The sequence below is a fragment of the Malaya genurostris genome, chromosome 3, assembly GCF_030247185.1.
Source record: "Malaya genurostris strain Urasoe2022 chromosome 3, Malgen_1.1, whole genome shotgun sequence".
Taxonomy (NCBI): domain Eukaryota; kingdom Metazoa; phylum Arthropoda; class Insecta; order Diptera; family Culicidae; genus Malaya; species Malaya genurostris.
The window spans coordinates 7,610,325-7,631,950 of NC_080572.1; the positions used below are offsets into that span (position 1 = coordinate 7,610,325).

The 21,626-nt window shown below is 35.8% G+C and overlaps 3 protein-coding genes across 3 annotated transcripts in view; 1 reads left to right on the top strand and 2 right to left on the bottom strand.

Annotated features, from left to right (window-relative positions):
* Window positions 1–18,151, top strand: part of LOC131433670 (ADP-ribosylation factor-like protein 6) — a 35,046-nt gene extending 16,895 nt beyond the window's left edge. The window contains exons 2-3 of the mRNA XM_058600186.1: window positions 17,178–17,306; window positions 17,749–18,151. Coding sequence (XP_058456169.1) covers window positions 17,178–17,306; window positions 17,749–18,020 — 401 coding nt within the window. The 3' untranslated portion in view covers window positions 18,021–18,151. The remainder of the gene's footprint in view (window positions 1–17,177; window positions 17,307–17,748) is intronic.
* Window positions 1,770–6,133, bottom strand: LOC131433669 (peroxiredoxin-6-like). The gene is made up of 6 exons (XM_058600185.1): window positions 5,957–6,133; window positions 5,712–5,868; window positions 5,483–5,640; window positions 2,204–2,263; window positions 2,056–2,131; window positions 1,770–1,986 (listed from the first exon to the last, which is right to left on the bottom strand). The coding sequence occupies exons 1-6, from the start codon at window positions 6,037–6,039 to the stop codon at window positions 1,855–1,857; spliced, it is 666 nt and encodes a 221-aa protein (XP_058456168.1). The 5' UTR covers window positions 6,040–6,133; the 3' UTR covers window positions 1,770–1,854.
* Window positions 18,074–19,572, bottom strand: LOC131433667 (uncharacterized). The gene is made up of 3 exons (XM_058600183.1): window positions 19,235–19,572; window positions 18,429–19,178; window positions 18,074–18,371 (listed from the first exon to the last, which is right to left on the bottom strand). The coding sequence occupies exons 1-3, from the start codon at window positions 19,394–19,396 to the stop codon at window positions 18,117–18,119; spliced, it is 1,167 nt and encodes a 388-aa protein (XP_058456166.1). The 5' UTR covers window positions 19,397–19,572; the 3' UTR covers window positions 18,074–18,116.
* Between the last annotated feature and the right edge of the window lie 2,054 nt (window positions 19,573–21,626).

Consider the following 21,626-nt stretch of genomic DNA (forward strand, 5'->3'; position numbering starts at 1 on the left):
TTTTATATCTTTGGGAAATACTCTTTTAACACGCCTTATCAACAGAGTTGGGGAAAATACCGGTTTCGTTACGGAACGGTTTACGTAGTTCAACATATATTCTAGTTTGATGCATCCCGTGTTCGATTTCACAACCGTTGTTTCATTCGCAATAGAATGAATACTAGATTAAGAGAAATAAATGCTGGATGAAAGTTTCATGAAAATAATAAGTTTGGATCGTAATCACATTGATATCGTTAATTTGACAGCATTCTCTACGCAATATCAATGCTCTATGCAAAATTAGTTTAAAAAAATATTTCACACCACATAGTGATTAGAGCGACAAAAGACTTTGTTCTACTTCCAGCTGATTGATGCTGATGATGATGTTTATGATTAAACTCAATAAAACGCATTTGGACATGATTTTAATTTATGGAAGTAACAGGAGCACAGGGTTTGAGCACACAGCAGGCGCTGCGTTTGAAAGGCGCGTGCTGTCATAGCAATACTTCATATTTTCTTGATATTTCATCGAAGGAATCTTCTTGATAGATTAGACAATATAAATTTAGAATCGCTATTGATGAGGCATACCAATTTCATTAAGTACAATTAATCCAGCGGAATACAATTGATTAAACTGCATCAGAATCAGATAAGAGAAATTCTTATTCTTATTCTCAATGCTAGAAAATCAATGTTTTGCTCTTGCTTTGAAGTTACAATGGCAGAATTTTTATATTTTGTTGCTACATTCTCATGCAGACTTTGCAATGATTTTTGATAATTTAATTCTTATTTTAAACTAAATAATGTTATTTTCTACCATTGAGATGTTAGGTTTTATTAATTGGTTTGCAAATCACTTCCACCTGGGCTGTTACTTCTGTGTATGATATGCAAGCTAAACAGGGTAAATTAATCAGCTGCATGACATGATTTATTATTGAACATGCATATATTTTAATGGCATTTGCTGGTTTTATTGATATTACTCCGCCAACATGGTATTGCTGAATGAATTTTAAATACATCAAGAAGCATAAAATTTCGATGCGACCGACCCAACAAACTTTTTGAAATTCTTTCATTCTTTGTGTGGTTTATATTCCGCATCTGCTTACTACCTATCATTAGATTTCCGAAAGTTGAAAAATCCATAATTCCAAGCGATTGGTGCACCCAAACTCATATACATATATATCCATATTTCCAAAACAAAAATATACACGTTAAAAATTATAATTTAATAGATAGGATGAGATTGCTGTACAAAAAGTGTTCAATTTCGGAGCTACACAAATATTTTTAAAAGTGCCGAAGGCTACCAGGCCCAGCACTACTACTTGACAAATGTATTGTTATACTATCGGCTTAGCAGAAACTCTGACCCGACAACAGTGTAAATAATCATAGTAGCATCCTAGAAAGTTCCACACTTAAAAAATACAATGCTTCTCGCCGTATAGCACAACCAGCTCTGATCACTCAAACCCCTCCACGGTTGGCTATGTGCTGAAGTGTGTCAAGATAAGAAAATCAAATCGTTGTCTCTCGTGAATGGAACACGATGCTTTTGCTTTTGTTTCGCTTGTCGCTAAGAGCACTTGTTGATCTTGAATACTTACTGTATTTATTAACCTAGCAATATGATACCGACAACGAATAATAAACGACATTGGCGAAAGACGTCAAACTTGTTCAGCTACCTGTAGTTTTATTTTACTAGCGATAGTCATGGACAGTGATAAATGGAATTTATTTTAATAATAGAGAAAATATTAACCAAAAATATGTGACAACTGTATTATAGCAGAAATAAAATTCCTTTCGCGATTTTCAGTCGAATCCACGTGGATGAATCTCTCACTTATAATCGGTGGTCGTACGAACGTACACTTGACCAGATGGCATTGAGACACGTTCGATTCCGTTGGGGAACAGTTTATCCGCGTCGGTTTCGGAAACGCTCGGCAGAATCATCACCTTGGTTCCGGGCTAATTTAATATGATAAAAAAAAGAAACGTTAAAACAACGCTTAGAGCAACTGAAGTCACCTCTCATACCGTCCAGTTGGCAGGTGTTGCGATCACCTTCAAACGATCGGTTAGTTGCAGTGAATCGATTACTCGAAGAATTTCACTGTTGTCACAATATAGAAAATAGTGCATGTTGATTTTTTAACTATGAAATGTCAATTGAGATACGACTTACTCAACGTTTCTGCCAGTGGAAGTAGGGTAGTGCATCGTCAAACGAACGCGATGATCAGGACTGGAAGAGTAATTCATATATAAATGATCAATCAGAATATCAAATATTTTATTAGTATCTGGTGAACTACTACTATAGTATCTTTATTTTGTATTATATTATTATTTATAATTATATCATTTTCATTTATATTATTATTTATATTTAAAATATATTCGTCGGTCATAATTTATTGGAAGGTTTGGTAATATGTGACCCTTATTTCTCAAGAGACAAGTGAGTCATAAAGAAAACTTCCGTCCTAACCTCTTCGACGGAAATAAACTCTCCTTACTGTAACATGCACATTCAAACATGATATTCGCTAATAAATGAAGACAGATTGTATTGTTCGACAGCACAGCTGCTTTGTGCTCAGATAACAGCTCTATGTATGTTTCAATTTTCATTTCAATTCCTTGTACTGTTTCATTCTTCCAGAAAAAGCTCAATTACTTTCATTGTAAGTTGAACTCAATGTGATATAAGCAGGTGGGGCAGAGTACACGAATTGCTGGTGTTGGAAACCTAAACTTATTGAACATTTACAAACTGCTTCGGTATGACGACATACATGATAAAAAAAACTTACATTGATTCAATGGACACTAGCAAAATGCCAATGAAAAATGTTTTATACTAATGTCATTTTCGCTTGACAGCAGTTAGAGGGTAAACTGGGTTAGGTTTGGCATCAAGCGAAAACGACATAATATAATACAATGTAATACAGTTTGATATAATATAGTTTAACACAATATAATGTAATATGACCTAATATAATACAAGTTGTGCGGATACATAAAGTGTAGAAAGGATCACATGTGCCGAATGGTATACAACACTAGCGGTCTCCAGAATCCCGATCACAAGTTCTGTATAACATGTTCAAAACGACGTATGTAACAATGAGAGATTCTCTTTGTTTATTTTCTCTTTTGATTATTAGGGCACTCTTAGCAATCCTTCTCTACAATCATTTACCGATAATAATAACTAAAGCTATCATCTTTTAATCTGCTCTGGAGAAATTAACGAAATATCAGAAATATTTCGTAATAATCGAAAGAGAAAGTAAACAAAGAGAATCTCTCATTGTTACATAACAGATCGGCTGAAAAGTTCGTATCGTTTGTATGAGAGGGCGCCACTAGAATTAAATCCATACCATTTTCAGTTAGTACCAACCTTCAAAAGATACGTGTATAAATTTGACAGCTGTCTGATTATTAGTTTGTGAGATATTGCATTTTGAGTGAAGCTACTTTTGTTATTGTGAAAAAAATGGAAAAAAAGGAATTTCGTGTGTTGATGAAACACTACTTTTTGATGAAAAAAAGTGCCACCGATACCAAAAAAAGGCTTGATGAGTGTTCTCCAGACTCTGCACCGGGCGAAGCAACAATTCGTAAGTGGTTTGCAAAATTTCGTACTGGTCATATGAGCACCGAAGACGATGAACGCAGTGGATGTCCAAAAGAGGCTGTTACCGATGAAAACGTGAAAAAATCCACAAAATGATTTTCAATGACCGTAAAGTGAAGTTGATCGAGATAGCTCACACCCTAAAGATATCAAAGCAACGTGTTGGACATATTATTCACGAATATTTGGATATGAGAAAGCTTTGTGCAAAATGGGTGCCGCGTGAGCTCACAATCGATCAAAAACAACAACGAAAAACCATGCTGAAATTGAACGAATTGGGCTTCGAATTGCTCCCTCATACACCGTATTCTCCAGATTTGGCCCCCCAGTGACTTTTTCCTGTTCTCAGACCTCAAGAGAATGATCGCTGATAAAAAATTTAGAAGCAATGAAGAGGTAATCGCTGAAACTGAGGCCTATTTTGAGGCAAAGGACAAATCGTACTACAAAAATGGTATCGAAAAGTTGGAAGATCGCTAGAATCGCTGTATCGTCTCTGATGACAATTATGTTGAATAATAAAAACGAATTTTGGCAAAAAAATGTGTGTTTCTATTAAACGATACGAACTTTTCAGCCGAACTGTTATGTCGTTTTGAAAATTTTATACAGAGTTAATCTTTCCCGGAATTCTACGACGTTTTAAAGTTTAAACCAGAGGTAGAATTTTTACGTTTAAAGTTATCATGAATTCCGAAAATGCGTCAGGTTTGGTACACACTTTAAAATTGATTCTAACTTCTTGTCACTCAGTCACAACCGGATAGTTTGCGATATCTAAAGAACTACAGATAACTGTGTAATATCTGCTACGAAAAACCAAAGACGTCATATTAACAAGATATCACGCTTTCACATTTCACGGACAACAATCATTGGCAATCATCCTTTTGTGCGAGCATGGTGCTCTCAGGCGAGTCCGCATCGAATCTCGTACATAGAAGTAGGGGAAGGGAATGCCAAAATCTTGGCACCAAAATAGCAGCACTGTGCACCCATACTATTGACATGATATGTTGAATGTGATGCCATGCGATGTCGTTGCTGAACTAAAGATTATTTTGCGTTAAGCTGACAGGGCCTGGAAAACCAAAACTCATACTACACACTTAGAAAAAATGACATCTTCTTTTTATTTCTGGTTGGCGTCACCTCACTTGAGATGACGCCGATTTGATGGCACAGCAACTAAGGCTCTATTGCAAATTAATTTTCGTTTATAGTCCAATAGACTTTCTTTTCACTGGACTACAAGCGAAAATCTCACTGTGTGGCTGCGTCAAGTCGTCAAAGTACGGTTGAAAATCCTTTCTTTCTTGCGAAATACTCGAATTTTCTCCGGACTAACACGATGCAACGTGCTCATCCGTTGAAAGTGTCACCGGAAGTGAATTTACATCTTTACAGATGCACATAAAAGGAGCGTCCCGATATATTTACATTCAAAATTCAAAACAGGTAAAGATAAGTCATACCATTAACTTCACAGTTCATTTTGCTGAAGCTTACATCGATACAGACGCAAAATTTGTTTTTACATGTTAATAGATGTAATATTGTGTCATCACCGAAGAAATTACGGCATGCTTGAATTCACGTCAAGCGTAAGTTTGATTTTTTCTAAGAATTTGGCACATACATACACACACAGGCATACCACGATTCAACCACGACCAATAATTGGTCTTCTACGCCTCGTTTAAAGAGATAAATTTTCGAAAGATTGCATAACGTCTCGCAGTGAGAAAGGTTTAACTTGTCGACAACATTGATGTGAGCTCGCTTCCGAGGTTTTTTTTTTACCAAACCTACCTGATAATAAACAACGCTCGAACGGTTTGTGCTAGCTCCGAATCGTCCTTATCCTTCTCATCCAACATTCCAAAACGGACGGCCAATTCGCGATTTGGGTCTGCCACTATCGGGTACGGAAAATTTCCGATGATATCCGGGCAGTAAGATTTGATATCCTATCGATGGTTATGGTTTAAAAAATCACTATTCAAATATCACATAGATTCACGAATCAACATCAACTCACATTAACCCAATCCACATGGCATTTCAGGTTGTCAACCGAGTGAGCCAAAATCTTCACATTTCTCTTGGCAAAGTGCTCCCGATGGACGGCAATCCGACCCAGTTCAGTCGTACAAACGGGGGTGAAATCCGCCGGATGCGAGAACAAGACACACCATCTGGCACAATGTCAGTAGAAAGGAAGAACACATCACTATTTAGTATCAAATATTTTCAGTAATTAGGATCGTTGTTGTTGATACTAACGAATCTCCGAGCCACTCATAGAAGCTGATCGGACCCTGGGTGGTATCAGCCTTGAAATTTGGAATAACGGCCCCGATTCGCATCCTGTTTCACTGACCGAACTATTATTTAAAAAAAAACTGGTTGTGGCACTGTGATCGTTCTTCGCTGACTGAATTGTTTCAGATAAGTGCAGCCCAATTTAAATACGAATAACTTATACGTGCTTCTGTGTGTGCATCTGTGGGCTCGACGATTCATTCAAGTACTTTACACCAACGAAAGTTCAGAAGCCGATAACCAGTCACAGTAAACAAGAGCCTTGTATGATTGCCAATTATATTTAAGGGGCTGCCCATAAAAGACGTCACGCTTTTTTGGCTATTTTTAATACCCCCCCCCCCCTTTTTTTTACAAATTGTCACAGCAGCAAAGACCCCCCACCCCCCTATGTCACATGTCACGAATTCAAAATACATCAAATTCATCTCAATACATACTCAATATGTATGACAAAACATACAAATATGAGGGAAAAATTGATTTATTACATGCTGTCATTAGATTAAAAAATATCCCTAAAACTACAAATCAATCGAAATTATATTATTAATTTTAATTATATAATTTAACAAACGTATTTGATTGAAATTGATGAAACATTTAAATTTTAATCCTCCTAGGGGTACACAGATATATTATTTCTTTAGCTGAGAATAATATTTCCTTAGTGTAGCATACAGGGTTGAGAAAATAAAGATCAAAACATCATCAAATCGAGATCGCTTGTGATTTTTCCAAATAAAGATCACTTCTGATCTGATCTTTTCAAGATCAGTTGATCAGTGAATTTTAAATCATATCTATCAAAATCGATACTGATCTTCCGTCACACAAAATCGGTAATCATTTTGAGCTAAAATGATTCTTGATTCATGTAAGTTCAATCATTGGATTATTCGACAAGCTTTGATGTTGGTGGAGAAAAATCACATATGATCAAGATAAGACATGGCATGATCTACGTCTGAAATTGTTGATCCTCTGCTGAGGGGTGTGAAAATTAATAACAACAGCAATCCTACAGGAATTTATAACTAAGGATAACGCATGTCAATGAGACTTTTCCAAAATCATGGAATATTGTCAATTTTATATCTTTGGGAAATACTCTTTTAACACGCCTTATCAACAGAGTTGGGGAAAATACCGGTTTCGTTACGGAACGGTTTACGTAGTTCAACATATATTCTAGTTTGATGCATCCCGTGTTCGATTTCACAACCGTTGTTTCATTCGCAATAGAATGAATACTAGATTAAGAGAAATAAATGCTGGATGAAAGTTTCATGAAAATAATAAGTTTGGATCGTAATCACATTGATATCGTTAATTTGACAGCATTCTCTACGCAATATCAATGCTCTATGCAAAATTAGTTTAAAAAAATATTTCACACCACATAGTGATTAGAGCGACAAAAGACTTTGTTCTACTTCCAGCTGATTGATGCTGATGATGATGTTTATGATTAAACTCAATAAAACGCATTTGGACATGATTTTAATTTATGGAAGTAACAGGAGCACAGGGTTTGAGCACACAGCAGGCGCTGCGTTTGAAAGGCGCGTGCTGTCATAGCAATACTTCATATTTTCTTGATATTTCATCGAAGGAATCTTCTTGATAGATTAGACAATATAAATTTAGAATCGCTATTGATGAGGCATACCAATTTCATTAAGTACAATTAATCCAGCGGAATACAATTGATTAAACTGCATCAGAATCAGATAAGAGAAATTCTTATTCTTATTCTCAATGCTAGAAAATCAATGTTTTGCTCTTGCTTTGAAGTTACAATGGCAGAATTTTTATATTTTGTTGCTACATTCTCATGCAGACTTTGCAATGATTTTTGATAATTTAATTCTTATTTTAAACTAAATAATGTTATTTTCTACCATTGAGATGTTAGGTTTTATTAATTGGTTTGCAAATCACTTCCACCTGGGCTGTTACTTCTGTGTATGATATGCAAGCTAAACAGGGTAAATTAATCAGCTGCATGACATGATTTATTATTGAACATGCATATATTTTAATGGCATTTGCTGGTTTTATTGATATTACTCCGCCAACATGGTATTGCTGAATGAATTTTAAATACATCAAGAAGCATAAAATTTCGATGCGACCGACCCAACAAACTTTTTGAAATTCTTTCATTCTTTGTGTGGTTTATATTCCGCATCTGCTTACTACCTATCATTAGATTTCCGAAAGTTGAAAAATCCATAATTCCAAGCGATTGGTGCACCCAAACTCATATACATTGACTAAAATTGTCAGTACATAACTCAAGTTAAACCGTTTGAAGGCATCTTTTTTTTACTCATATTAGGCAAAATTTATTAATTTCGCTAATTCACTCGCCCCTCCGTGTACTTCTACCCGAACATTGCTGATCACAACAGAAATATATCTTCCCAGTGTTTAAAAAAAGGCAACAAATCCGACATAACTAACTATCGCGGAATTGCCTCACTTTCCGCTGCCTCAAAGTTATTTGAAAAAATTATTCTTGACTTTTTAACCCACAATTGCAACGACTACATATCTGAAACGCAACACGGATTTATGCCTAAACGATCAACATCTACAAATTTAGTATCCTTCACTTCATTTATCATCCGATCCCTACAATCACGCAAACAGGTCGACGCAATTTACACTGATTTCACGGCAGCGTTTGATAAAATACATCATCAAATAGCAATAGCCAAACTTGACAGACTTGGCTTTAATGGTGCTCTACTGGAATGGATGCAGTCATATCTAACTGGTCGTGAGATGTCTGTGAAAATAGGAAACAGGATAACAACACCATTTGCTGTTAGTTCTGGAGCTCCTCAAGGAAGTCATTTAGGACCGTTCATATTTTTACTCTATCTCAACGATCTCAACTTAACTGTAAAATGTTTCAAGCTATCATTCGCTGATGATTTCAAACTCTATCATCTGATAAATGGTCTGGATGACATATGCTTTGTACAAGCTCAACTTGATGCTTTCGCTAAATGGTGTCATGTCAACAGGATGGTGCTGAATGCCTCCAAATGTTCCGTTATATCCTTCTCCCGAAAGCGCTCAGTAATTTTGTATGACTACAACCTCTCGCAAAGCGTTCTCAAACGTGAATCGTTTGTGAAAGACTTAGGAGTAATCTTAGACATCAAACTGGATTTCAAGAACCACGTCGATTACGTAATTTCAAAGGTCTCTAAACTCTTAGGTTTTATGTTTCGAATAGCTAAAAGTTTTCGTAACATACACTGCTTAAAAGCCCTTTATTGTGCACTGGTCCGGTCAATCCTCGAATATGCATCTATTGTTTGGTCACCTCATTACCAAACTGACATCGATCGTGTTGAAGCTATTCAACGTAAATTCATTAGATTCGCTCTTCGCAATCTACCATGGAGTGATCCATTTAACCTTCCAAACTACGTGGATCGCTGCCGCCTTATTGTCTTGGATCTGCTGTCTGTTCGAAGGAATGTTCACAAGGCCGTTTTCATAGCGGACTCAATACAATCGTGTATCGATTGTGCTGATCTCTTACGGTTGGTCAATTTCGACATTTATCTTCGCAGTCTTCGTTCACACCCGTTTCTTAGAATTCCCTCTGCTAGAACCAACTACGGGTATAATGAGCCTTTTTCTAGTATGTGTCGTTTATTTAATAGTTGCTCCGATGGTTTTGATTTTCATCTATCCCGAAATGCAATAAAGCGATTGTTCCGTGATTCCTTATCTATCTAGTTGTAGAGCTAGGGCAATTTTACAAGCAAATACTATATAGCTATTTGTAATGTAATTCAGTTCAATCGAAGTCTTATATTGTACCACATGTAAACTAACTAATTCGCTTGCTTAAATTAACCCGGTCGTTCTTTCCTCTTTTTTCTGTCTTCCACCATCCATTTTGTTTTATTATTAATTATTGCCGATTCTAACCCGGTCGTTTTTTCTGTCATCTTACATCTATTTGATAACTAATTAGATCTACATGCTGACTCTAACCCCGTTGTTCGTTTGCGCTCGTTTAGCATCCCCTCCGCCAACCCTTGTATAGCATTTATCTATCCACTTTTCTCCTCTCTCTAGTAGTTATAGTGTTATAAATTTTGTTTTAACTGTTAGTTTTAATTCTAGTGTTAAGCCTAAATGTATCTGTTGGATCATTGTAATCTGTTGTTATAAATAATGAGGAGGTTTTATGCCTGCTGGAGAGAGAGATTGCCAAATTTCATCTCCACCGGGCTTTTCCCTGCTCACAAATAAATAAATAAATAAATGATTTCCTGCATCATTCATTTACAAGAAGAAGCTTTTACATCAACAAATACGCGTTTTCCTATAAAATGTAAACGTTTATTGTGGAGATTTTTTCAGGAAATAGGGCAAAGCAGTAATATAATTAGGTATTTCAAAAAATGCGCTCATTGAAAATATTGGACGTCACATGCCAACAACCCTCCCCCTTCCCCCTGTTACAAAAGGTCACGTTTTGTGAAACACTCCCCTCCCATTTGCGGCGTGACGTCTTTTATGACAGCCCCTAATAGCAATTTAAGAAAGGCGTTCTACAAAACGCTAGAAAAATTGTAGTATAAAATTGTGGAATACAAAAGTTTTTTTCTAATGGAAAGAATAATAAAAGAGCATTTCACGAGGTTCGCTCCAAAAAAGTCACCTTATCCCAAATTCGTGAGGGTTAACAATAAATATAAATACAAAGATATTTACAAAAACAAGGGATTCGTGTCGATTGGTTCAGTCGTCGTGGTTTTGAGAAAACGCTTTTCAAAGTTCAGGTGCTTTGAAGGAATAGCTGATCGTGAAGGATATGGACACAATTGAGGACGTGAATTGTAGATTTTTACCTTGCACGGAACGCCTCGCGATCGTGAAACTACCAAAATATTAGTTGTTTTTCTGAATTTGATTGGTTAAAATTTGGTACAACTAATCGATTGTTGTTTTTTTTAAACTGTCATTTTTGTTTTTCGATCAACATAAACGATGGTTGAAATAACAAAATTTTTGGTTGAAAAAAGATGCTGGCAGTTAGTCAAGAATCACACCTTTCAATTTCAATAAAGATTTTAGTTACAACAACCGACCTTGTTTTTGATTTAACAGTTATGTGAGTTGAAGAACAAATCGGTTTTAGTTGTTTTAGATATTTAGATTAGTTATTTGAACTTAAGCAAAATTATTTATTTTGAATGATAATAAAATATTCCTTATTGATATACGTTCTGATTTTACGTTTAAATGAAAATTCGGTATTTTAAGATATATAAAAAAAATATGTAATATTTAATATATATAATATACTGTCTTTTAGTAGTGCTGGTGTCAACGAAACTTTCTAATTGTGACCACTATATTACTTACGAACAAAAAGTCAAACCGAATGCACTGATTTTTATTTTTTGAGCCATTGCAACCTACAGTTTCAACAGATTATATGAATGATTATTAAAAATTTTCAAAATTCAAACGCATACAATTCACTGGGTTCTAGTTTTGGTTAAACACGTTTTGTTAATTGCATTATCTCTAACGGCGATCCGTTCTGTGCATAGCACTACTTTATATCAATCGTTTCTTCTTGTAACACCAGAGCAGTAAAGATGTAGATAATTTATCATCACATTAATATTCTGACAACTAGTGTTATGATAAACATTAATTTACTGTCATTCAAAAGTTACTCTTCACGATTTTTACAAACGTATAATAAGCGAATTTCGTTTGCATGAAAATGTTTAAGAAACGCTTTTGAATTTCAACTAAAGTAATGGTTGATTTTCCATTGCAATTTTTGTTTTGCTTTGTGCTGTTTTGGACATTAGACAGCATTAAAAACAATATATTTTTCAACTACTTCAATATGTGCAAATCAAATAGCAAATTGGTTGAATCAACTAATTATTAGTTAAAACAACAACTGCAAAAATCAAAAATTGCGAGATGGTATTTTTTTCATTGGAGGGTTTTCCGTGTGGTTACGATGGAGTTATATGCAGTAATACTCTCTCTGATAATCCCAGAAAACCGATAGCATGACCTTTCCGAACCATTGTGAGGCCATTTCCAAGCACTCGTGTTGACTTTAACTCTAATCTATTCCCTGGTTTGTTAGAGTGCATCCTAGTTTCATCAACAGCACTACCAAAGTGCTCTCGCGTTCGAAATATTGCGGTCCGCAGTCAGCATGCGCGTTGCAGTACGCAGAGATAAATATTGTAAATGCAACTAAATTTGGGTTCCACGTTACGATTTATTTTATTGAAAAAGTGACAAAAGAAAAATATTGTAAAAACTTAGTTGTCATTACACAAATAAGATCATAGTTAAAATGAACCATTTTTTTCTTGGTATAAATGTAAAACACGAATGAATCAACAAATACGTTACCAATAACTTCAACTCAACTTTTGTTGACATGTAATAAATTGCTGTATTATTTCAACGATAAAATCTGCCGAAACAAACCAGTTTTTCATTAGCCAGGATGACAATTTGTCTTCAAACCAAATAGATATAATTGTTAATGTAGAATATATATTAACTTAAAATGATTCATATTTCAACTTACGCTATTGTTTGTTATAATCATTCATTTTGTTTTGTTTTTTAGGGTGAAATGATTTCATACGAAATAATTGAAAGGTTTGTTTTTGCAACATTTTTCTTCGATTTATTTATTTGTAAGCAATTCCAATTAATCACATTTATAGCATTCCAAACATTTACATGAGGCTTATTACTTTTTGCCTTTCTCATATAGAAAGGCTATGCAATCACTGTGAAAATCGACTTTTTAACCGAGGCCCGGAGGGTCGAATGTCATATACCATTCGTCTCAGCTCGACGAGCTGAACAAATGTCTGTGTGTATGTGTATGTGTGTGTATGTGTGTGTGTATGTAACAAAAATATGCACTAAACTCAGAGATGGCTAAACCGATTTTCACAAACAAAGATTCAAATGAAAGGTTTCATATTCCCATAGCCTGCTATTGAATTTCATTTCGATCCGACTTCCGGTTCCGGAGATATTGGATGATATGTATCAAAAAAGTGAAAAAAATATGCACTCACTTTTTTCAGAGATGGCTGAACCGATTTTCACAAACTAAGATTCAAATAAAAGGTATTATGGCCCCATAGCTTGCTATTGAATTTCATTTGAATGTGACTTCCGGTTCCGGTGTTATATGGTAATATGTGAAAATTTGAGAAAAAGTTTACACTCAATTATCTCTGGAACAACTCAACCGATTTTCGCAAACGAAGATTCAAATGAAAGGTCTTATAATATCCTAAAAATTTGTGGAACATTTTATCAGGATCTGACTTCCAGTTTCGGAACTGAAGCGTGATAAGTGGAAAATTACCAACTTTATTAGTATTTTTCCACGAATGATGGTTAAAAACAGATACAAATCCCATAAAACTATTCGATAAATTCTTCTAGTTTGCAGAGCTTGTTAGTTTGTGGGCATGAAAACTTAATTCGGCACTACTGGTCCCCTCTTTTCCTGTTCCGAGAGCACCGAAAGTGGAGAAGAAAAACTCCTAAAACTAAATTCACTTCGATTTCTCTGCGATGCTTGAACCGAGTTTCACAAATCTTGATTTGAATTAAAGTTCATACTGTCCTTAAACCTACTGTGAAATTTCATTAATAATAACAATAAAAATAATCCTATTACATGTTTTATGCTGTTTAGCTTGACTTACATATGCAGAAGTAACAGAAACGCAGGTTCGTTTCATTTGTTAGATTTCGTTTAATTGATTTAATCGAAATCGAGCATGAGATAGTAAGTATAGGTTTAACTACTTTCAAAACTGTTCCAATTTGTAGGTCATATTTGTTGGTAGTAAACGAACCAACTTCGGCTATTCCGTTTATCTGAATCCGGTTTCGGAAGAATTGGAAATAGTGATCAAAAACTGCAAAAAGGATATCACTTACTTTTCTTGGAGATGGCCAAATCGATTTTCATAAACTTATAGGTTCAAAAGAAAAGTCTTACAGTTTCATACGGAATTCCTTAATTTGTTGTAAATACTACTTTCGGTTCCGGAACTCCGTAAACAGGTTTTATAGAGTTTGTGAGATTAGATCCGAACAAATTATCCTATTTCTATTCAATGAACAGTTGTTTTTATGCGGATTTCACGATTATGTAATGAGTAATATGAGTAAGGCATCATTACACCTCTAGGTGGATTAAAATAGGTTTTATTATATCCAATGATTCCCTTTCAGTCTGGTCAATGGAATGAGTTCATTTATAAGAAATAATTTTGATACGGTTCGTTTCATTAATAAACTTTGTTATATCATTACACAAACAAGGCCACATATAAAATGAATAAAAGAACAATGAACAATAAAATCAACTATATTTTGGTTTATACGCAATAAATAGGTGATTTATTTCAACAATAAAATCAGCTGGAACATTTTTTTTTCGTTTGATTAACTAAATTTTTTTTCACATTTGACAGAGATCATTGTTAGAACATTAACAGTTTCACTTACAAATAGGGTTCGATTTAGTAAGTAAATAAAGGACCCAAGCAAAATTGCCGCTCCCAAAAAACGTGGCGCCCGGAGCCTTTGTTTGCTTTTTCTTGTATTAATTACCAAGCGGTTTACAAACTAATTACTCAACTCTTTGTAGCAAATGATACACGGAGCCTGCGAATTTTAGTCAGTATTGTAAAATACTTATTAGACTTGTGTGTGCGGCGTTTTGAGGGATCAGACGAGAATTGGTCGTTCGGTGGTTTCAAGTTATGCTAATGGCAGGAATTGGTCACCAATTCGAATTAACTTGATACCATTGGGATGAATCTTATTATCTCACATGCGTCCCAAACTGCACTGCTAAAAATCAACACTTTTTCAAAAGTGTATCTCTACATAAGATGTGTTAATGAATGATTGAGATGAAGAGTTACGATTCAATTGGATCCTTGTAGATTATATGCTTCATACTGGTAATTCTTTGGAATTTAATGGAATTCATTTTTTTAAGTGATTTAGTTAATTCCAATAACAGCTTAAAAAAGTAATTCTTGTTTTAGATTGCAGTGTTTTAGATTATAGCATACTTTGTATTTTCTTGTTCATCAATGTCTTTTTTTGGCTTTCATACAGGGTCCGGCACTCGAAGTGTAACCAATTAAAAAGGCCATAAATTCAGTTTGGAAAATTACTTTTACTTAATTCAAAGTACAAAATGTGTAAAAATAATACAAAATTCAGAATCAATTCACTTTTGCTCGATATGACCACCTTTTGCCTTGACTATGGCCTTGAGACGGTCAAAAAACGAATCGCAAGCTGCCCGAATGTGACTTGCAGGTGTATTTTGGCCCACTCGCGGACAATAACTTTTTTCAGCGCCTCGAGACTGGTGTATCTTTTAGTTCGGACTTTGCTCTCCAAAATGGCCCAAAGAGAATAATCCATTGGATTCGCATCTGGTGAATTCGAGAGCCATTGTGTGGACGTGATGAAGTTCGGAACGTTGTTTTTCAGCCATTCTTGGTTCACTCGAGCTTTGTGAGACGGTGCCGAGTCCTGCTGAAACGTCCATGATCTGCCACCGAAATGTTTGTCTGCCCACGGCTTCAAAGCAACCTCCAGAATACTTTCCCGATAATATGTCGCATTTACCTTGACGCCAGGCTCGAAGGTCTGAAGTTGGTTACACTTCGAGTGCCGGACCCTGTAGAAATCACTGTTAAAACCGATTTTTTTTAAAGAAATCACTGTGACAACCGACTTTCGAATCGAGGCCCGTAGGTTGGTGTCATATACCATTCGACTCAGGTGTCATATACCATTCGATTCAGTTCGTTGAGTACGCAAAATGTCTGTGTGTGTATGTGCGTATGTGTGTATGTAACGTTTTTTTTGTACTAACTTTTCTCGGAGATTGCTGAACCGATTTTCACCTAGATTCAAATGAAAAGTCTTGTGGTCCCATACAAAATTTCTGAATATTTTTAGGATCCGACTTCCAATTCCGGAGTTATGTAATTCAATCGAGTGATGCTTTTGTATGGAAAACTCGAACTCGATCGAGCTGCAGAATGCCAAATTTCGTATTCGATCGAAACAATCCGATTCGAACGAAATACAGAATCGGGGTGATTATCTTCGATTAGAGTTAACCTATCGCACAAACTGTGACTGTCACATTTTAAATTTAAATTGGCTTATATTAAAAATAAATAATACACGCTATTGAAACCGTTTGAAATAAGTTGTCGTTGTCTCATATCGGTGAATCTTGGGATACGCTAATCGTGCATTCGTCCATTTATTTGACATTGCCATTGCTGTTTTCGTTGTAGTGGTTGTTGCTGGAACAAAATGAGGGTGAATTTTTCGACATGTGGCCAGTGGATTCACGTATGTGATTAGCGTCCTTTTTTATGTCGTTTCAGCAAGATTTCAGTTTTGCTTATTGAAGGTCCAATACTTTTCTTTCTGAAGTCAATAAAAATTCGACATGAACATTTCAAATGGGTGTAAAGAACGATGACATATTCTCAAGTATTGTTTGCAAATTATACAAATGTTCGTTAACTATCTGGTTCTGATAGCAAAATGAAAATCTTGTTATTCTACACAAATGGTTAGGAAGTAAGAGCCATTGTCGTTGCTTTTTGTTCTTTAGGTTTGCTCTTCACGGTTCACTACACTGTATTGTATTTTGCTTCTACCATCGAGACTGTAGCGACACGTCTTTGGTCAACGTGCATAAGCAAACTGATACTGGGTAACCTGCAAAGTGCACATGACTATTTTTAACGTTTCGTCTTTGCCTCAACAATGCATTATCAGTATATGATGAATTGCTAATACCACCTCGCGATCGAAAAGTTAATTCTATTTGCAAAACTTTTATCCGACCGATATGGAAACATCATTCAACATCAATTATCAAAATTGAATAAATGATTTAGCAGATAATTTTGACAATGCATATTTAGTGTAGAGTATATTTGCAAAAATTACATTGAAATTTATGAACTAAAAAAACTATCGTGATTTTTGTGAAGTTTTACTCATACAATTCGCCGATTTCCAAACTTCAGCCAAACAACAATCATTTACAATATCTATTCACCCACAGATCAAGGAGTCTTCTTCACCGCATTCGACATGTCCGGAGCCACCCGGTATCGAAGCCTTTGGGAACACCATTTTAAATCCTGCCAGGGCATCGTTTTCGTTATTGACTCGAGTGATCGAATGCGCTTAGGTATGTAAGCATGCAAACTAGAGATGGGCAATTCGTTCGCGAACGGTTCAAAAGAACTAGTTCTTTTGAAAGAATGAACGAGTTCTTTTTTCGAGAACGGTAGTTCCTCAGTTCAAAGTCGAGAGAACTTTTTTTGTTTTTTAAGTTCGCTCAATCTTTTTTCAAGAACGGAACTAATAAGAAAGTTTCGTCACGAAACCTCAGTTCTATTTCAAGGGACCTTTTTTTCCTCGCTTAAGCTTACAAAAGTGAGTTCTCGTTCAGTAATTGAACAAACAAACCAACTATGAAAAGAACGAACGAACGGCTCTGGAGAACTAGTTCTTTCAACAGAACTCTGCATCACTGAACGGTTCTTTAAAATGAACTGTTTTGCCCATCTCTAATGCAAACGTACGATTGGAACTAATTCATAGGAACATAAAACGATTTTTCATTGTAGTGGTGGTCAAGGATGAGTTAGAGATTCTGATACAGCATCCGGACATCGCCAATCGCCGGGTACCAATTCTTTTCTTCGCCAACAAGATGGACTGTGCCGATGCCCTAAGCAGCGTGAAGATTGCCGCAGGTCTCGGACTAGAAAAAATTAAGGATAAACCGTGGCACATCAGCTCGAGCAATGCGCTTACGGGTGAGGGCTTACAAGACGGTGTACAGTGGATGGTGCATCAGATAAGGGAGTGCGTTGCCAGCTCCAAGAACGGCAATTGAAGACTTTTTCTGCAAATCGCAGCATACAAATAAAAATTAAAAAAAAATAAAGATGTCTCTTAGACAATGTTTATTTCTGATTTCAGAATTTTCGACCTAAGTAAGTTCTTGAATAATGTACATGTTCTCCCCTGCATCTATCTGAACCTGAGAAGAAGAAGACGATTGTGAAAGCTCGTTGAAATCTGGATCTTTTTTGATTTCGATCGCGATAGGTTGGACTCCGTCACTATCCTCACCACATATTTCAGCGATTTCATCCTGAGGATCTTCATCTTCCGTACCCGACGATTCGTCTTTATCATCTGACTCCAATTCTGCACTCATTTCCGATTCTTTGATTTGAGTTTTCTGGAATACAATGAACATGAAGAGTATTGCTTGCGATAGAAAATGTAGAGTACTTACGCGTTTTATTAATTCCTGCTCCCAAATCCGATCTCGTTGTATGACTTTATGCAAAACGTCACAGGGTTTGAAAATTATCAAATTATCACATACCTTGGGTGGATCGTGGTTATGACCCCAGTTTAGATGAAACACAACATATGCTTTGTCCGCCAACAACAACGTTTGACAATTGTGCGTATTTCTTTGCTCACACACCCAGTACGTTCGACTCTTCCGTGGAATTGAACTATAATATCGATAACCACCATAAATCAACCCAAATCCGTTGTTCGTAGTCTGGTAGAAATAAAACTGATGCAATGGCAATCGAATTAGCTTTTCGGATTGTTTCTTGATGTGTACCACTTTTTGTGGATCTTCTAACCGTGTCGACACGGCTGTAGATAATGACTGATCAGTTGATGCACTTTGAGGTTGAGTGCCAATGCCAGCTGAGACTTTAGTCCCATCAAATTTATTTGCGCTATCCTGTGCCTTAGACTGAACCTGTACTCCAACAGAAGCTTTACCCTCGCTGTTCATTCGAATGATGACCTTTATCGGTTCCCCATTAGTAACCTGATCTAACACATCCGTATTCTCAATCGCATGTTTCGCCAATTCAATTTGTTTCTTCTTCCGATCGATTGCCTTCTTCTGTAGAGTGACGTTGTGTTGTCGGCATTGAGAACGGTAACGGTAAAATTCCTCTAGGCTTTCCAAGCACGTTGAGCAAATGCACGAATTTGCATCCTTTGATGGATCCAACTGGAATGAGATACCAGTATTACAAATAATTCTATTATAAATCTTTCAATACAGACCTCAATCTGCAACAGGGTTCGAATTATTTGAGTAATATCATCTTCATTGCTGATGCAGGAATCAACAATACTTGACAATTCATTATCGTCGGATGCTTCTACTAAACAAAGTCTGCAGTATTCCGGTTCTTCATACTCGAATACCACTGTCACGTTCGTCATTGTTGGTGTTGATTATGTTTCTCAGACTTTCCTCAGAAAAGCCACCGCTGGATTGACTCTTATTAATGGTAGTGGGTAATGTTTGGCATAGCCGAAGCTTTGATTATTATTATTAGATCCGAATTATTGACGCATAATGCCAATAAAACATTTACCTAAAATTGACAGACGACAGACCAATTTCACCACGATGTAAAATACACTGGTGGCATGATAAGACATTTTTGGTTGAATAATTGCGATAAATCGGTATACCTGGCAACGTTGATAGGGATTTCACTTCTAAGTTACACCCTAGGACAGGACCTGACAATTGTTAATCCACTTTTAGGACCAATTTCGGACCAGCTCGTGATTGGTTGAAATTGACATAAGCAAGTACAAGTTGTTGAAATCAAGATTACTGCAGGGTGGTAGAAAAAGTGTTGTCAGTATCGTCGGTAACAATGTAGCTTGATATTGGATATTTTAGCACAGACTAACAGACAGGACACTCAAATTAGATTCTTCAATCATTTTAACGGTCTTTTCGAATATTCCTTTATTTGGGACAGTACTCACGTGTGTCATGATGGCGCCACGTTACCCTATCGAAAACATCCTGTCTGTCATCTAGACTGTGTTTATTTTTTTCATTTACCAACAGAGTTGCCATTCATACAGAATTACCTGTAATGTATTGATTTGTTTACGTCCATGCGAATTTCATGCAGGATACAGATTTAATACATATGGCCAAAACTATATACATAATTGTGCCTATTTCTCATCCTCCAACGCAAGACAAAATCGAACCCGTTTTGTTACAATATTTACTTGCTTCTGGTCTGCCGCCACTTAATTTCTGGTGAAAACTACCGACACAATAAAAAATAGTCTAGATGAACAACGTTGAGTCAAATAAATGGTTACCTTCCAACATCGCGAAAAAGTTAAATATATTATCAACGTAATCCAATAATTTATTGTGACGATTCATTTTCAAATATTTTGATGAAATCAGGCATCCCTGCAAGCAGCTGATCAGTGTTGACAAACGAGGGGAAACCAACTAGTAAAAAAACTTTTACATAACACAAGGGGTGTACAGATAGTAAATAGTTCGCGCAGTACAATATAGGTGGAGCTAGTGCATCACGAAAAATTATTTTTTATAAGAATTTACTCATACTGTCATGTCTGTTAGTCTGTGATTTTAGTTTTCGGGTCATCTTTTAAAAATTATTGATTTCAATAGGATTTAAGTTTGTTTTTTTGTTTTTAAATCCTGTCAATGCGGAAAGTATACGAGTACTTTTAACAATCACTGGATGATACAAAGAGAAAGCCTGAAATCACGAAGTGTGATATGGACGAGAATATTGATTATGTTGGTTGAGAATAGCACCCAATCTTTGGATACTTCTGTATGTTATTATTTTTCTCAAATAGAATATGTTGAATACTTTAGTTAATAAAGCTGCAAAAATTAATTACCCAAAATTGAGTGTTTTAGAAAAATTTTATTAAGCTGTTTCAACTAAACGTTTTCTTCAAAACAAACATCTGATCGAAATGAATCCAGAGCTATATTTTTGACCGATATAACATTTGTCTAAGTGTTTTTAAATGATAAATAATTGCATGTTATAAGGGGAGAAAGTTTTCAGAATGAATAATTATCTCTACTGGCAACAGTGATCGCGAGGCATTTATTATTTACAGCAGGGGCAACCGGAATAAGAAGAGAAATATTTTTCTGGAAAAAGAAGCCAGTTGTCTGGTCCTGTCCTAGGTTACACCGGTTGTCGCGCAGCCTGGCGAATCTTTGGCACTAATTGAAAATCTGGACATTTTTTCTTCAAGGGCTTGCAAGGTAACGTCGAAATATAGAAAATTGTACACACATCCGATTCTGTTCATTTCGTTGGAGGAAGGATTTGGCGGATCGCACTGTGAAGTCTATTGTTATCATACACTGAACAAAATGCCATAGTAACTGTAGCCTGTTTTCCATTGTCATTTCAACTATACGCTTAAATAGTAGCAACAATCATGATATACGACTATTCACCATCTGTATTGTATAAATTACTAGACAACAAAGACTACGACTTGACTAAAATATTTGTATTTATGACTTTTCTGGCATGGTCATCCTGACAATGGTAGTCATCTCAAATATAAGAACAAATAGTTAAAATCACAATTTCTAGTAAGGTGAAATTGCTCTCGAGCCTTGGTATATATG

What these genes read in the sequence shown, in the direction of transcription:
- LOC131433669 (XM_058600185.1), bottom strand. Translation starts at nt 6,039, where the DNA reads ATGCGAATCGGGGCCGTTATTCCAAATTTCAAGGCTGATACCACCCAG. An exon ending in CGAGCGTTGTTTATTATCAG is followed by an intron (nt 2,264 to 5,482) that starts GTAGGTTTGGTA and finishes TTACTCTTCCAG; the next exon opens with TCCTGATCATCGCGTTCGTT. An exon ending in CAACACCTGCCAACTGGACG is followed by an intron (nt 1,987 to 2,055) that starts GTATGAGAGGTG and finishes ATATTAAATTAG; the next exon opens with CCCGGAACCAAGGTGATGAT.
- LOC131433667 (XM_058600183.1), bottom strand. Translation starts at nt 19,396, where the DNA reads ATGACGAACGTGACAGTGGTATTCGAGTATGAAGAACCGGAATACTGC. An exon ending in GAACCCTGTTGCAGATTGAG is followed by an intron (nt 19,179 to 19,234) that starts GTCTGTATTGAA and finishes ATCTCATTCCAG; the next exon opens with TTGGATCCATCAAAGGATGC. An exon ending in AGCAGGAATTAATAAAACGC is followed by an intron (nt 18,372 to 18,428) that starts GTAAGTACTCTA and finishes ATTGTATTCCAG; the next exon opens with AAAACTCAAATCAAAGAATC.